This window comes from Ambystoma mexicanum, chromosome 11, assembly GCF_040938575.1.
Source record: "Ambystoma mexicanum isolate Mex_15411 chromosome 11, UKY_AmexF1_1, whole genome shotgun sequence".
NCBI classification, from domain to species: domain Eukaryota; kingdom Metazoa; phylum Chordata; class Amphibia; order Caudata; family Ambystomatidae; genus Ambystoma; species Ambystoma mexicanum.
In genome coordinates, this window is record NC_090934.1 from 738,626,642 (window position 1) to 738,642,460 (window position 15,819).

Sequence of the window (15,819 nt, forward strand, 5' to 3'; positions counted from 1 at the left end):
GGAACTCTGGAGATTTCCCGGTAGGCCTCTGCACCCTGGGCCTCTTTTGTGTGGTATTTCCATATTTTCTGATAGGAAAGGGGTTGGGAATGCTGAAAATGTGTAATATGGGGCCACTTTGAACATTATTTTCAGGGCCTCTTTTGGTTCCCAGTCCACCCTGCTTGAGCCTCGGCATAGGAAACTGTTCCAATAGATGAGGGAGTAAGTGGTAGGTAGCAATGTGAGGCTGAACCTCAGCACGTTGGCATATGTGTAAATATCGGGGTGAATGAGGGTTACACCTGGGTGCACGGTGCTGGACCTGGGCGCATGAGACTAAACCTAGGCATGTGGTGATGTTCCTGGCATATGATGGCCGTGCATTGGTATGTGATCCTGTACCAGGACATATGAAGGTGTTTCTGGCATATGCTGACTGGGCATGCCAGGCTTCTGCCATGCATCATATGACGGGGTCTCCAGGGGTGGACCTGAATGAGGGGCATAGGCGGAAAACTGTACCTAATGAGCATGTCTTGCTGATGTTTGCCGGCAATCCAAAGGATATTGGGTCCTCCATTGAAACCTCTTCTCAAGTTGTCTTATAACCCCACCCAAATAAAATGGAGGCTGGCTCCACCCCTTCCCGAGAGCACTAACATGTTGCAACACCATTTGAAACATTCTATATTTAGAGAGAAACCACATTCCCCCCGTGAGCACCGTTTTTCAGGGTTGTTTCACCAAATCGTTAAATTCCCAATGCCTCTGTCAATGGCAGTTCGCACCCATGACCGTGCGCTCCGGAGGGTGCTGGGTGCATGGGTATGAGGATGTCAAACATGGGCATCGAGGCTTGACGGGTGGCAACAAACACGTCACGTATTCACATACACACCCACTTTTCTAAACACCTCGAGAGTTCACTAGGGAACATCTCTGCAATCCACAAGAACCAGTGGACTCCAGCCACTCTGATTTACTGGGCTCTAAAGCATCACCCAAATGAACAAAACCCTGGCATCTTCTTAGGAGCACAGGTGCTGAAGAGTGCATCTAATCACTCCTAAGCGTTGCCCTGCCTCGCAGGAGCCCCATTCAAAAAGGCAAGCAAGTGGGAAGCAGGGGGTTGTATTTCAAAGTGTGTGAACCACTTTTAAGGCACTGGACAAGGTACCTTACAAACTAAGCCGCATAGTTAAAATAGTAAGGCGGGGAGCACAGTTCTCACATCCCTGACCTGTTCCTACACCATACGTTGCATTGTAGCCCGAAGTGAAAACTATCTTCATTTTTTTCGTTAAACAAAAATAGTTTTTTTGCACAAAATGCACATTTTAAAACTTGTTTGTATTAACATGCTTAATAATTCACTTACCCAGTGTACACGGGGGAACCATTGATCAGTTTGCTAGCCTATTTTTACTTTAAATTAATGTTACAAAAAACAACCGCGATATGAAATGGGGACTTGTTTTTAAATATGAACTATGGTCCAGATTCTAAAAAAAAGTGGTGCAAGTCAAACCAGCATTAGCAAAGCAAACGGTTTTGGCTTTTGTGTAAGCATGGGATAGGCATTTGCCGGGTACTGTCATAATGGTACTATCAAGCCATAAGCTGGCAATAGCTGGAAAATTGTATGATTATCTACGAAGATGCTAGCAGTTAGCAGTGCGTGGCAAATGTCTTTCTAATACATGTACATACGCCCACATGGTTGGCTTTGGCAAAGCTTGTTTTTAACAGGACTTCAGTGCAAGAACAGATTTAAATCATCAGGTGGCTGAAGGCACACTAGGTTAAGACATTTTGACTACACCAGTAGCACATATAACCTACTTAGAAATAATGCTGGCATGCCAAAGTTTGATGTTACTGTTTAATAGAGCTATCTCAACGAGATCCTAGGAGATTTGTTTGGGGCGACAAAGGGCAAGTGGTGGGTGGGAATTGCCATGGGGATTAGCATGGCAATTGGCAGCCAATGGGTGGGTAAATAACCAAACAGGATGCACAAGCTGTATGTCCCGCCTCACATTTCATCTCACTCGTAGCTGTACTCTTATACAATCGTTTTGGCTTATAGGTCACGCCGATAACCAAGACTGAAAAGTAGAGAGGATGCACTATTTTTAATTGTGCCATGTTAAGACATGTTCAGGTCACCTTAGTCACAGAGGTGACCTGTGCATTTTTTGGGGGTTGCGTGGCAGCAGATAATATGCACAAGCCTTACATACATGTATTACAGGCTCCCAACATCCCGGTGGTTGCTGGGAGCGCATTTCACGTTGGCAGACTATTTAAGGGCCCATTATTGTGAATAATTATTGAAAAGAAAAATGAAAGCATTTCTATCGCAGTTTGAGGGATAGAAATGCAAGTGCAACCGCAGCTTTTCAAACCGCGGCTGTCACTGTCAAGTTTTGCACATCCCCTTGCGCCAGTTGCCAACAGATTCAGACGAATGTGTTGCCTTTCTGATCGTGTCAAGACACATTCCATTTGTGAATTGAGTGTGCGCACTGAAATGTGCAGACATGCCCCATTATTTGAGCAAATGCGCCAAGGAGGTGGGAAAGAGCATCTCAATAGGCGCATAAAATGCCCTTAGGAATAGGTTTCTTTTGCGCAGGTGATGAGATGCTCATTTGGTCTTAACTGTCAATGTTAGACTGGGTTAGATAACCCATTCCCAAACTAGGGAGATTAAAAATATATATATTAACACTAGTAACTGTGCAAGAGGGAGTGCCTTCGGCTTTTTCCGAGCAGACTGTATTCCACAGCTGCAGATGTTGATACTGAAAACATGAGATCCATTCGAGGGCAGCAGCGAGCGCCGACCAGAGTTGTGTTACCGATTAAAGTCACCTTTGCTTTGCCTTGCCAGGTAACGGATAACCGGACCGGATCAACCATCTTTTCTGAGAGCCTCCTCACATCCGTAAAGGGAGAAGAAATAAAGAGGAATCACGTAAGTGCAAAGAAAGATCACTCGCTCCCTTTGAATCCTCCTGGCAAATCCACAGAGAGCTGCCGCGCGCCCAGCGAGCTCTGGGGTTTGCTAGATATTCATAGCCAGGCGCCTTCTCCACTGAGCGCAGAAACCACACGCAGCCATGCCTGCCAGGAGCTGGCACTCGGACAGAGCAGCTCTGTGTGCCTGCTCGAGGATGCATCAGACAGTGGCCTCCCGTGCGCCGCACCAATGCCATCTGTTGCAGGCTCGCGCACGCCGCGGTTGCTTGGAAACCTGGTGGAAGAACTCTTTAAAAAAAACCGTTTGGCATTTGATTATTGCTTAGCAGAAGCTGCTATTACGAAAGGTCTAAAGCATGCGCGTAAAAAATGCTCATTTGTTATATACTGTTCAATTAAAAGGGGGATCTTTTTAAGCAGAGTTTAGCAATTGAGCGCTGCATATCCAGAGCTATTGCACTGTTATGGCTCTGTGGTCTATGGTGTGAATTTCACAAAGATGTCACCTACACTGGAACCAGATTGTGGTTTATTTTTCCTACCCCATCACCACTTCCTGGAATCATTTGTTGTTGAATATTCATCTTTTTTTAATCGTGTTACAATCGAAATTCGGTTTTTCACAAATATAATAAAAAATGTCATACATTAAATAAAATAACACAGAAGTCCAAACGGGTAGTATATTAAAACCACATAAAAGATAAGGAAATACAAAAAATGTAAAAAAAAGAAATTAGTATTTTATCAACTTACTTCCGAGACAAAAAAAGAAAATAATACCATTGAACATTGATTCAAAAGTTGAATATTCATCATTTGCACTATTTTCTTTGACATCTATCTCCCTTGCCATTGTATAACTGTCCCTTGCATACATTAAGTTTTGGCCTACAGAGGTGGCACGAGAACCCGCATGAGAAAATAAAAGGCACGGAAAGTGTATGTGGTTTGGTCAGCTTTTTTCTAGCTTTTGTGGAGGGATACACATACGCCATTGGTGAATGTTTGTGTCCTTAACGAAAAGGCTGCTTTAAATCAATCAGAACCTGTATTTGCTCTATTCTGAAGCCCGCAGTAATTTGGTTAATTATTTGTCTTTTGTAATGACATGTTTTCTTTTGTTTTTATGATGAAAAGGTAAAGTCTATTGGTGTCATGTTGCTCATTTCATTGGCATGATCTGAAGAAAGTAGCAATATATAAAAGTTGAAATGTCAAAACAAAGGCCTTCCTCCCCCTAGTCACATATGTCTGCCTATTTGTTTTTGACTATAATCAAAAAGAAATTGATTTTTACAAGAAGAAGAAAACTGAGTTAAAATCATTCTCCCGATGATCAGATGAGTCACACAATTTACACATTTAGTTGTGTGCTTATTAGGAGCAGAGAGTCTCTGTAGAGTTACTGACCCTTGGAAGGGAGGAAGAGAGTTTTGTTCTGGGCTGCTGAAGGAGGAAAAGTCCAGAGAAACGAAGATCGACGATAGCTTAGGGTTGGCTTGCGAGCTGTTGTTGGATTGGCTCGATGGCATTTGTTTTCGCAAAGGCTGCTTCCATTAGCTTAGCTGTTGCCCCCGCCATCAAGCTTTTTCACCCGAGATCAGGCGGCACCACCATGTGTCTTCTTCTACAAACACTGAGTTGACCCACAAGGGAGCCAAGAAGGCTATGCACTCTGCGTTTAAGATTGGACAGTTTAACAGCAGGTGGGCGACTGTTTCTTGGTTGTCCGGAATTTTGCAGTCTGCAGGTTGTAAGATTGGCTTGGCTTCTTATCGCTAGGATCTCTCTAGTATGTAGTAGATTAAGCGCGCTCTTAAGAAGATTTTAATGAGCTTTTTGTCTGGAAATTTTGTACAGTAAGCCAAGGGGCTTTTTAATTTATTGTATGTTGGAGGTAAGTGTTTCAAGAGCTTGATCGCCACTGCTTTTTCACCTGTGATTATCCAGTCTTCGTTTTTGAGCTTTTGGATCACTCTTTGTGGATTGACTATCAGGTCATCTGTGGTGCACGCTAGGTTTTTCAATTCGTTTTTTTGATGTTCAGTCCAGTTATGGAGTGCTTGGCATTTAGTTGACTTGAGCTCGTTCTCGATAATGTTGAACATTGGGAGACCATCTTGTATCAGTGTCTTCCTGTAGAGTGACATTGAGGACACACTGACAGTTGCTTCCAATGACAGGAATCCCAGCTCTCTTCTCACGCCGATATTGGTATTGAGTTGGGCAGACCCAAAACCGTTTTCCAGATGTATCCTTCCAATTTCTGCCAGACAGATTTCGGCATGGTGATTGTTGCGTCCATACCATATGTTAATGCTGGTACTATTTTGCCTTTGTAAAAGTTGATAGCTGGTTACAGCGAGAATTTGCCGAACTTTCGGTCGATCAGCCTCATTTGCGAGGTCAAGTGTTTTGCTTTGTCCCAAAGATATTGTTGCATTTTGGTCTCCTGTAGTGACCCGTCGATGATGACTCCAAGGTACTTCAAGTGATGAACAACTTCAATTTGCATTCTGTTCACTGACCAGGTTTTGTTGTTTTGCGGAGCTGTTGGTTTTTTAGCAAAAATCATGATTTTAGTCTTGCTGTTGTTTATAGAGAGGTTGTTGGCTGCCATATATTTGCCAAGCTTGTCCAGCTGTCGTTGGAAGATGGGTTTTTGCCCAAGGTTGTGGACTCATTGCTATTTGTGACGGGTAGAATTTTGGCAGAAGTAGCTCAAGTATCTCCGGCATGCCATGTGGCTGTATCCGAGAATCTGTTGCTGGCATTTGCTTAGTGTTGTCTGTTGTCATCAGTTCAGGTTGAGTGGCTGTCCCTGTATCAGTGGTATTTACCTGCCTATGTGGCCGTCGGATTACTTCGCCCACCACAGTGTCGGATTGTTCCGCTAGCGTAGCTAGTGTTTTTCTGAGTTTGGACAGTGAAGGGTTTTCTTCCAGAGCTTCCAAAATTTCCGCATCTGAGGGTTTGAAGTCAGTGGGTAGTTTCCGTTTTCCTTGTGTTTTGAAGAAGTTCAACAAGGCGTTCGGGAGTAGAGGGGTCGGTAAGATGTTTTTCCCAGTGGCACGTTTTTTGCTGGTCGTTTTGGTTCGCTCCATTCTCTTTTGTGTTAGTTCCGTCTTTTTTTTGTGTGATGACGTTTTCATTATTACCTTGTGTAGAGGGGACTTTGGATTTAGGACTTCCTTTTTTTTATATGGAATTCTTTTTCTATTTATAGAAAATTTGGGGTTTGATTTCATGATATCAGCCGAAGTAGATTGTTGAGCAAGGTCTAAATCTGAGTTGGCAGCGTGTGGTCCACTCTGATTTGTTTGCCCCATGTTTAATTCTTGGGCAGGTAAATGGTTCTTTTCAGCCAGTAGGTCTTGTGTCTGCCTCAGTGTCTCGACTGGGGTCTGAATAGTCAGAGTGGAGACTGTGTCGTTGGAAGTCAGTCGAGATACTGGAGGCTCTGATGTTTTTTCTGGCGAGTGAGCTTTTTCTGAAACGTTGATTTTGGAGGATGCCTCCTCCGCGGATGCGTGTACAATAGCCATTGTACTGGACCTAGCAGATGTTCCCCTATGCAGCTGGCATGCATCAGAGTTAATAGGCCGATTGTTATGTTGCCCCGGGATCAAGTCCACCGGGGGCAGTCGTGCCACTGGGGCACTTTCGGTCGTCATAGCCATTGAAGAAGGCAACTGCGTGTCACAACTCTCAGTGCTTCGGTCCCTGGGTAAATCCAGTTGGAGAGCTGGGTCACTCCCCTCTACCTGAGCCGCAGCCCCAAGGCCCCCTGCGAGGGGTCCTCCGACCTGCTCGCAAGTAAGGCCACTCACCGTGATGGTAGGGGGGCGGTCGGCGCAGGCAATCGTGTCGGGGAGCACCCGCTCTGATGATGTGTGGCTCCTCCCACCGGGCCCGCCGAGGGGAGCCACATTGGAGACATCAAAGACGAGGGCAGCGGTGGTGGCGGTCCGCTGCCTGTTGACGGGGAGCACCTTGAGTTCTTATCTGAGATTAGTTGAGGTATTTGCGTCATTTCTCCCGTATTACTGGGATTCAGCAGGGGTTGAGGTAGAGCCGAGGGAGCAGGGGGGTCAAATGTTCTGCCCACTACAGGTGTGGAAGTTGGTATACACAGGTTGATGAGTTGTTTCAGAGTCGTGTTTTATTTTTTTGATGTGGCTCCTGAGGCAGCGTTGCTCAAGGTCTTCCTCCATTTTCCACAGGCAACGGGCGTTGTGGGTCTAATTGTGAGCGCTGGTGTTGATTTTCCTGCTCTGGCCCTGGTGGGATTGAGGTAGTATGAGTTTCTGTGTAAATAAGTGCGTAAAAGTGTGTAAAGACGGGAGTTTTCAAATACATTCAGGATGTTCACAGTTCACAGTCACTTCAGAGTCTTCAATAAATCACACACAGGACTGCCTAAGAATCTTTCGCCTACCTCAGTGTCTGGATGACGGAGGCCCCCAGCCCCCTGCTGCGGACTGATGCAGACTGATACTCTGCACGATACTCAGCGCACGCTCTGCGCTCACGAGGTCCTTTTAAACGGAGTTGCCCTTGCTTTCCCTTAAAGCCACAATCCACAATCCACAAGGTTGGAGCACAAAAACAAAGCGAAGAACGCCGATTCTGGCAGCAGGTCCTCTCGCTGCGAGGTCTGATGCAGACTGATGCAGACTGATACTCTGCACGATACTCCGCGCGTGCTCCGTGCTCACAAGGTCTTTTTAAAGGGAGTTGCCCGTGCTTTCCCTTAAAGCCACAATCCACAATCCACAAGGTTGGAACACAAAAACAAAGCGAAGAACGCCGATTCTGGCAGCAGGTCCTCTCGCTGCGAGGTCTGATGCAGACTGATGCAGACTGATACTCTGCACGAAACTCTGCCTATAGAAAATCCCAAACTATTGGCCTCACATTGCTTTTTAATTTTGGGTGCAAATATAATCAATTGGCAGATTTTCTAATTCTGCTTTTCGGTGCTATTTGTTGTTTGATTTACTTTTGACTCTGGCCCTTTGCCAGCGGGTACCCGCAGGTGCGTGCGTGCTTGTGTTTTTCGTCCCTCTAGCTGTGCTTCATATAGAGTCGGTGCGTGCCACTGGAGATATCTGGTTGTCTCACAGTGCCTGCCCGTCACTGCATTTCTCCCTCACGTACAAAGTCTCTGCTGTCTCACAGAGTCAACTGGCTGATGGCACCCGTGGGTGTCCTAGAGAGTTCGCGAGTCTGTACGAGATTCTGTGCGTACATATGTATGAATGTAGGCACTTTCTAGATAGCAAGTCTAGCTGCGCAGAAGCACCAGAACTCTGTAGAGATGAAGGGAGGGTACAGCGAGCAGCAAAGCGGGCATATGAGATTCTGCTAGGATCTTAAATATCTGATAACAAGGCGCTCTTTGAAAAGTGGAGTATTTCCTCAGCGGACAACACCCTCATGTACATTCGAATGGTGTTCCATTTTATGGGTTCAGCAAAATAACCAGTGGAGCCAAGATGCTGCGACAGTTACCCATATTGTTTCCCCAATGATTACTGACGCATTGTGTAAGTGTTGGCAATAAAAAGGCTGTGGGTTTTTATTGTACATTACGTAATATTACAAAAAATAAATAGTCATAATAATAATAACCATATCATGCATGATGTACACTTTTGGGCAAGAGGTCCAGGGTTGTGCCCCCTGGCCGTGCCGCCTTCCTCTTCCCACGAAGATGTGGGCCCTGTTCGTGGCCCTGTAACATGGACCCCGTTCATGGCCCTGTATTTCTTTTCTTCTCCACTTTTGTCCTTCTTTTCTTGGGTGGGTGGGGTCTTGGGAAAAGAAAAGTTATCTGCATAAACAGATCAACTTGTGGTGCTCTGTACGGAGTACCAGGTTTGTATTATTTGCTGCCCAGGCAGCCCCTTATATTCTCTTAGAATGGCCCTAGGCACTGCATGTGTGTGGGAGTGGCTTTCCCCGCCCCCGGCCAGCTGGTGCCAACAGCAGTTAGTGCCTCCTGGTGACCCTCGCAGGTCACCAGCTGTTATTTCCTGCCCCTCGGATTTCTCATGTAGGTGCGGCACATGTTAAAGTGCTTCCCACCTTGTGAGGCCCCATCCTGTCCTTCCGGTCTCTTTGTAGCTGAGGTAGATGGGAGGGGGGTGCAGACCATGTGTCTAGCAGCCTGTGTTCTGCCCCTCCCCTTACTCCCTCTTGCCCCCCAGGTTACTTGCCCGGGCTTGCGAGCTGCGGGGTGCCCCCTCAGCAGTGCTGGCTATAACCAGTGGAGCCAAGATGTTGGCGACAGTTACCCATATTATGTTTGCCGAATGATTACTGACGCATTGTGTAAGTGTTGGCAATAAAAAGGCTGTGGCTTTTTATTGTACATTACATAATATTGCACAAAATAAATAGTAATATTAATAATAACCATATCATGCAAAATGATACTAGAAAACTCAGACATCTTCGCACCCATACTATTTAAAATTATTAACACCTCTTTCAGGGATCAGTCAGTCCCTCAGGCCATAAAAAGGGTCACCGTAACTCCCTTGGTTAAGAAACCAGGCTTAGACCCAAGAGACCCCAGCAAACTCAGGCCAGTCACAAATTGTAATTTCCTACTGAAAATCATGGCTAGGGTAGCGACCTCACAATTACAGGCGCATGTATAAGTTTCTGAATCACTTCATCCGCAACAGTCAGGATTTAGACCAGCACACAGTACGGAGACTGCCATGATAGACCTTCAGACAAAGATGCTTAGCATCATGGATAAAGGGAAAGCAGGTCTTCTTATCCTACTAGATCTCAGTGCGGCCTTCGATCAGCTACACCATAATCTGCTCGAAGTGGCGCTGGGTAAAACGGACAATTGTTAATCAGCAGCAAACAAATGGATAAGGTCATTTCTAAAAAACAGGACATCTCGGGTCCATTGGGGAGACAAATTCTCCACAGAAAGAGAAATTCTTAGCGGGGTACCACATGGAGCCAGCATGTCACCTCTACTGTTCAACCTGTACATTAGATTCCTATGCCACGTACTAGATCACGCAAACATCTTTTTCACAAACTATGCTGATGATACGCAGCTAGTGATGGAACTCAGTGGGGACCACAAAAAAGATAATGATAACTTACTCTGGATTTACACCATCATAGAACAGTGGATGGACACAAACTGGATGTGCCTAAATGGCAAGAAAACCGAGTTGATGGTCTTCGGATCTCATCAAGCCTGAAACTCCCTCTTTCCAGTTTACTGCTCGTTACAGATTGAAAATACACAGATCAAGGTTCTGGATAAAATCAAAACATTAGGCATGATGATGGAAGCATCATTAGGGGCCAAAGCACAGACGCAATATATACAAAAAACATGTAACTACTACCTAAGATTTCTCAAATCCATCAGACCATATCTGTTGGAGGGCAATTGTGCCACTGTGGCCAGGGCAACCATTCTATCCCACCTCGATTACGGGAATGTGCTGTTGGTAGGGGCAAATAAAAAATGCCTCCAAATCTATCAGATCATACAGAATAATGCGGTCAGGATTATTAAGTACAAATCCAAATCCGACCATATCAGTAATTCCAGGAAGGAGCTGCACTTGCTTAGAGTTGAGAGCAGAACCCAATTCAAGGCCCTTACCCTAGCCCACAGATGCATCCATGGGAAAGCACCAGGGTACTTGAAATCTAAAATACACACATACGCACCCATCCGCAAATTAAGATCAGCGGAACAAAACAGGATTGCGGTAGCCACGCACAAACGCAAGCTTGGACTGGGCAAATCCTTTCTGATCATCACAGCAGGCCTATGGAATAATCTGCCTATTAACATAAGAAAAGAAGCTAACTGCCTACGCTTCCGCAAACTGGTGAAGACTGATCTCTTCAACTAAAACCTGCATATAGGTTCACTCAGACATATGCACTAAGCACCCAGGTTTTGTCTTGTTTATTCATGTTTGTTTTCACGTGTCCATGTATCTGCGCCCCGAGACTTGCAAGTTAGAAATTAATAAATAAATAAATATTATGTTTGCAGAATGATTATTGACGCATTGTGTAAGTGTTGGCAATAAAAAGGCTGTGGGTTTTTATTGTACATTACGTAATATTACACAACATAAATAGTCATAATAATAATAACCATATCATGCATGATGTACACTTTTGGGCATGAAGTCCAGGGTTGTGCCGCCTGGCCCATGCCGCCACACCTGTATGGGTTATCGGACATCCAGGATCCTCCAAAAGTTGCTCCTCTATCTTTATCAATGGCCAAATTATCTGCCAATTGCAGGTGGAGCTCACCCCTTCCCTGTGACCGGCATTGCTCCTTGTGGTTTTTTTTTTCATTACCTGGTCTAACTCGTGCAGGGTTGTATTCTAATGCTGTAATTATTCCACCTGTTATTGGTCCAGCTCTTTGCTATGATTATAGCTTGGTATGGTCTTCCCTTATGTCTTGGACTCTTATTTACCCCTGCCTAGGCATCTGCTTTTTATTAAAACTTCTGTTTGTTTAAGGTAGGCTGTCCCCTGTCTTCCCCTGAGCCCTGGTGGCTGCTGCTCTAACCGTTTCTGGTTTTAATCGGTTCTGAGCACCCTTCTATTTCATACATTTGCTGGAGTATTTTCTTACAAACTTCTGGCCATTCTGCTGGGTCTTTGACTTCCCTAACCCTTCTCCCTGCGCCCATTCTGCATGCGCAGTGTTTGTGGTATGCTGCCCTAGCATGACTTTATACTGTATTCTATGTGGGCTGGCCCAGTATTTGTTATTAAATGCACTTACTATTATGTTAGTTTTTGTACATATTCTTTTTCAGAGCCCCCAAGTACTAACTTAGTTTATAGTATTGCTGTTGTTAGCCACTTGCTATATTGTGTTGAGTGGTGTTCCCCACTGCTTTTGTGCTACCCACAGCCCCTTCTCGGCCCACGCCGTCTGGCGTTGACCTGGTATATTGTGTTGAGTGGTGTTTGCCACTACTTTCTCAGCGAGTCCCCTTTTATTTAAAAAAAAAATCAGTTTTCCTGCTAGTTGCAGTCCTTTGGCCGCAGCCATCTGGCGTTGTCCTGTTGTTGCCTTACTTATTTGTAAACTGTACTTCCTCCAGAATTTTCCAGTGTCTTGTGCGCTATTGCTGCCCTATTTACTAAACTTCTAAATATCTTTTAACTGACTTGTTTTTGTCTGTGATTTGTCTCCTTACTCATTTCTTTTTTGTCTGGGTTTTCCTGAAGTTCTCCGTTGATCCCTGTCTGCTTCAATTGGGCTTCTGTTGGACCCTATTGCCTTTCATTTTCTAGCCGCCGTTTCTCTGGTTTGCCCCGCCTGTGTCCCTTTCTGGTAGTTGCTGCTAACTCCTTAATTGCTTACTTACAGTTTTGTTATTATTTGTCTAAGTACGTCTGTGCTGGTGAACAATGTGTGTGCGGGGACGTCCTTATGTTATGCCCCATCATTATGCATTTTCCGGGTGACCGTGTTGGCGCTGCGCTATTTTGCCAAACCCCCCTGTAATGGATGCGTTTTTTGGTTGTGGGTGTTGGATACATTCCTACCCCTATCTGCTGTTGTCTTTCTTCTTCTTGGGGTGTGGGGGTTTGATTGGCATGCCGATTCTAGCCTCTCTTGACCCTATTTTGCGGAGGGAAAATTGTGTATTGCTCCTGTAGGAGGTTGGTTGTAACCCCTGCCTCCTTTGTGTTTACTTCACCATATACCGCTGCCCCTTATTTTGGCATATTCTTTATAGTTTCCTTCACCCCTTTAATCTTCCCCCACTTTTTCTGCTCTAACGCTGTTTTGCAGTAGCGTTTATGTTATTGGAAACTATCCCCCCTGTTGCCCCTTTGGCTGCCCGTTGGTAAGTGCCTCGATCTCTTGTTCAGGCCCAAATCTTGGTTGCATTGTGCACTGCTTTATAAGCTGTTGTGCCTGTTTCTTAACTCTGTCTCTGAGTAAGCTCTTAAAAGGAAAACTTTTTAACAATGTTTCATTATTTGTACGGTGCTGTCACCAAACGTTGTACCTGTTTATCTGTAAATAGCAACTAACCGAAATCCGTGCTCTTTCGTTTTCCTTGGGCGGATAAAAACTCCGTTGTCCTAGCCGAGATCTGAAACTGGAAACTGTGCTCCCCATATTATCAGTCTTATATTTCTGTGGGGGTTTTCTGTTGTTGTCCCCCGGCATGTTGGCGCTGGTCGCCAAAAAATGCGGCACATTATTGTGTCCTTTGCTGGCTACTAGCCCTTGCCCAGGTTGTCTTGTGTACGCTGCTCTGTTCAGTACTCCGCTCGGAGTCCTGACTCTGCCTTTACTTTCGTTCTGCTTGTTTAGTTCTCCTAAATTTCCAGGGACTAGCCTTGGCTTTTGTCTGTCTGTGTGGGTGCTTTTCGGCCCGACCGGCTGTGCTGACAGCATTTCTCACTTTGTGTGCCTTCTCCCCCCACCTCCCGGGGTGCTTTCTTGCTTACCTTGACCTTGGTGCTTGGCGCCATTTCTGCTTCTCCTCATGGCTCATTGCTGTCTCTTCTAACTGCCCGGAGTCCTGCCAGTTTTTGTGCTTTTTTGCTGGATTGTCGTTGCCCCGTTCGGTGCCTCTGTGCACTTGTACCTGCCTAACTCTGTGCACCCGACCTGCTTTTCTTTCACTCCTTATGGAGTGTTGCGTGAGACTGGGTCCCCCGTCTATGGGTTCTCCTTATATTGTGGCAACAACAAAACACAGTGTGTGGTGTGTTTACCCATTTTCAGGGCTTTTCTTTTTCTTCTTATTCTGCATACACAGAACTATTTTGCTGTGTTCCGTTTGGATTGCTGCGTGGAGTGGAGGCCCCCATTTGTGGGTTCTCCCTCTATTTGCTCTCCATCACCTGGCTGGCCTTTTTCTTTGATTTCATGTTCCCCTGTTTGTTCGGGACATTTTTTTACTTGTTTGTTCTCTTACTGCAGATGTTGTGGCTGTTTCCTGCTATGCCTTGGTCAACCATTTTGTTCACCATCGTTGCAGCCCCACTTCTCGTTCCGCTTTCCACATGTCAATGTAAGAGTACGTCTGGCTGGTCCAGATTTGGCTGTGAGTCCTCCACTCCCAGTAACTGGCCACCGCCTAATATTTTTGTTGCATTCCGTTCGGATTGCTGCGATGAAAAACTGGCGACTCTTTCTTGCGGGTTCTCCTCTTAATCGCCTCCCTTTGTTCTGGATGCCTTACTTGTGGTTCTTATCTCTTCTTGGTTCGGAGAGAACATTTTCACCCTGCGGCATTGCCCTCACAACTTGTGTCGTGAAGGGGTCTGACTCGCTGTCTCTTTTTTTTTACTGAGAGCTCTCTGCTCCTGTTACGCAACAGTCTTGGTACGATTTGTTAGTTGTAGTTGCGGTATGTTTTTCTGTCGTCCATCTGACCCTCTTACTCTTGTTTGAAGAAAAACTTTAAAGTCACCATTGCTTGGGGTTCCCAGAGGAAAATTAAACCCACCTTTGTGAATTGTTGCTTTATGCAGGGTGGTGGTGTTGTGGTGGTTAGTTGATGTAAAAAATTCCTGGTCTTTCTACTTTTGCTTTTGCATTCTGTTGACTCCTCATCTTCTCATCGTGTTTTTAACATTACCAATGCTAAAAATTCGGCTTGTTTAAATAATTGCTTAATTCCTAGTCGTGGAATCGGAAAAAACAAATCTATGCTGTTACTCAGTGTCTTATTTTCAAGACGAGTGTGTTGTTCTGGAGCTATTTGCCTAGACACGTATCTCTTCTTTGCTTGGGGGCCTGCTCCCTGTTGTAACCTCCTTTGATGTTTGCCCCACTGTATTTTGGCTTGATATGTTGCTGTGGTAACCTTGGCTGGGCTTCCTTTCGCTGCTTGGCTGTGTCTTGTTTTTTTATCAGGCTTTTGCCCTGTTCTGAAAAACAAAAAGTGCCTTAAATGTGGAAAAACGTCCGACACTTAAATGTCTTCACGTGCTTTCTCCCGCTCAATTCCTCTATGTGAATGCAGAGGAACTTTTTCGTTGTAAAATACTTTTTATTTTATTTTATCCCTATTAGGGACTTGAACCCAAGCCTTGTTGATATCAACCCAGTGCAACATTGCACTGCGCTATCTTGCAAGTGCCTGTTGGGGCTGCTCCGGGTCACCGGGCAGCCCCATACTTGTGTCGGGTAGCACCCGACAGCACACACAGAGGTGTGGCGATCACGCCGCTAGATGAAGGGTGGGGGATCATCCCACCTGCTCCGGAGACACCGGAGCTCCACACGTGGCCGGCTGGCAACCGGCTTACCGCGGCCCCGGCTCTGGGGGCACCCAGGCCGGGCTCGCCACCCTGGCCTGACTCAGAGGGCCAGGGAAACACACAGGGACGGTGTTGCCTGGCAGGGGCACCGTCCGGACGGCGTTGCCCGGCGTGGGCACCGTCCTGGAGCTGGGCCCCCTCCTCGGGCCCAGCACACATGGTGAGGCGCCAGCATGGCGCTCACAAGACACACACACACACCACGGAGCCAAGATGGTCTGACTGACGAGCCGGAAGTGGCTCGTTCTCTTTATTAACTTGGTCATGTGGTTCCCCATGTGACCAAGACAACACCCGGGAAGATACCATGTCTCCCAACAGGGGAGACATGTAACAGTGCCTTGATCTGGGGAGATTCAGCTTACTACCTAAACATTGTCTACTTTTTCTGACTGCCTCCCTGCTTTTATTGCACTCCTCGTGTCATTTTGTGGTTTATTATTCGTATTCATTTTACCCAAGCTGTGTGCTGCCATTTGCTGCCTTCCTGAGCTCGTGTAAGTAAAACCATGTAGCCCAGATTTGCTC

General features: G+C 45.8%; 1 protein-coding gene across 1 annotated transcript in view; it reads left to right on the plus strand.

Moving 5' to 3' along the window:
- Nucleotides 1–15,819, plus strand: part of DKK3 (dickkopf WNT signaling pathway inhibitor 3) — a 400,000-nt gene that overhangs the window by 126,949 nt on the left and 257,232 nt on the right. Inside the window, exon 4 of the mRNA XM_069623641.1 lies at nucleotides 2,879–2,962. Coding sequence (XP_069479742.1) covers nucleotides 2,879–2,962 — 84 coding nt within the window. The remainder of the gene's footprint in view (nucleotides 1–2,878; nucleotides 2,963–15,819) is intronic.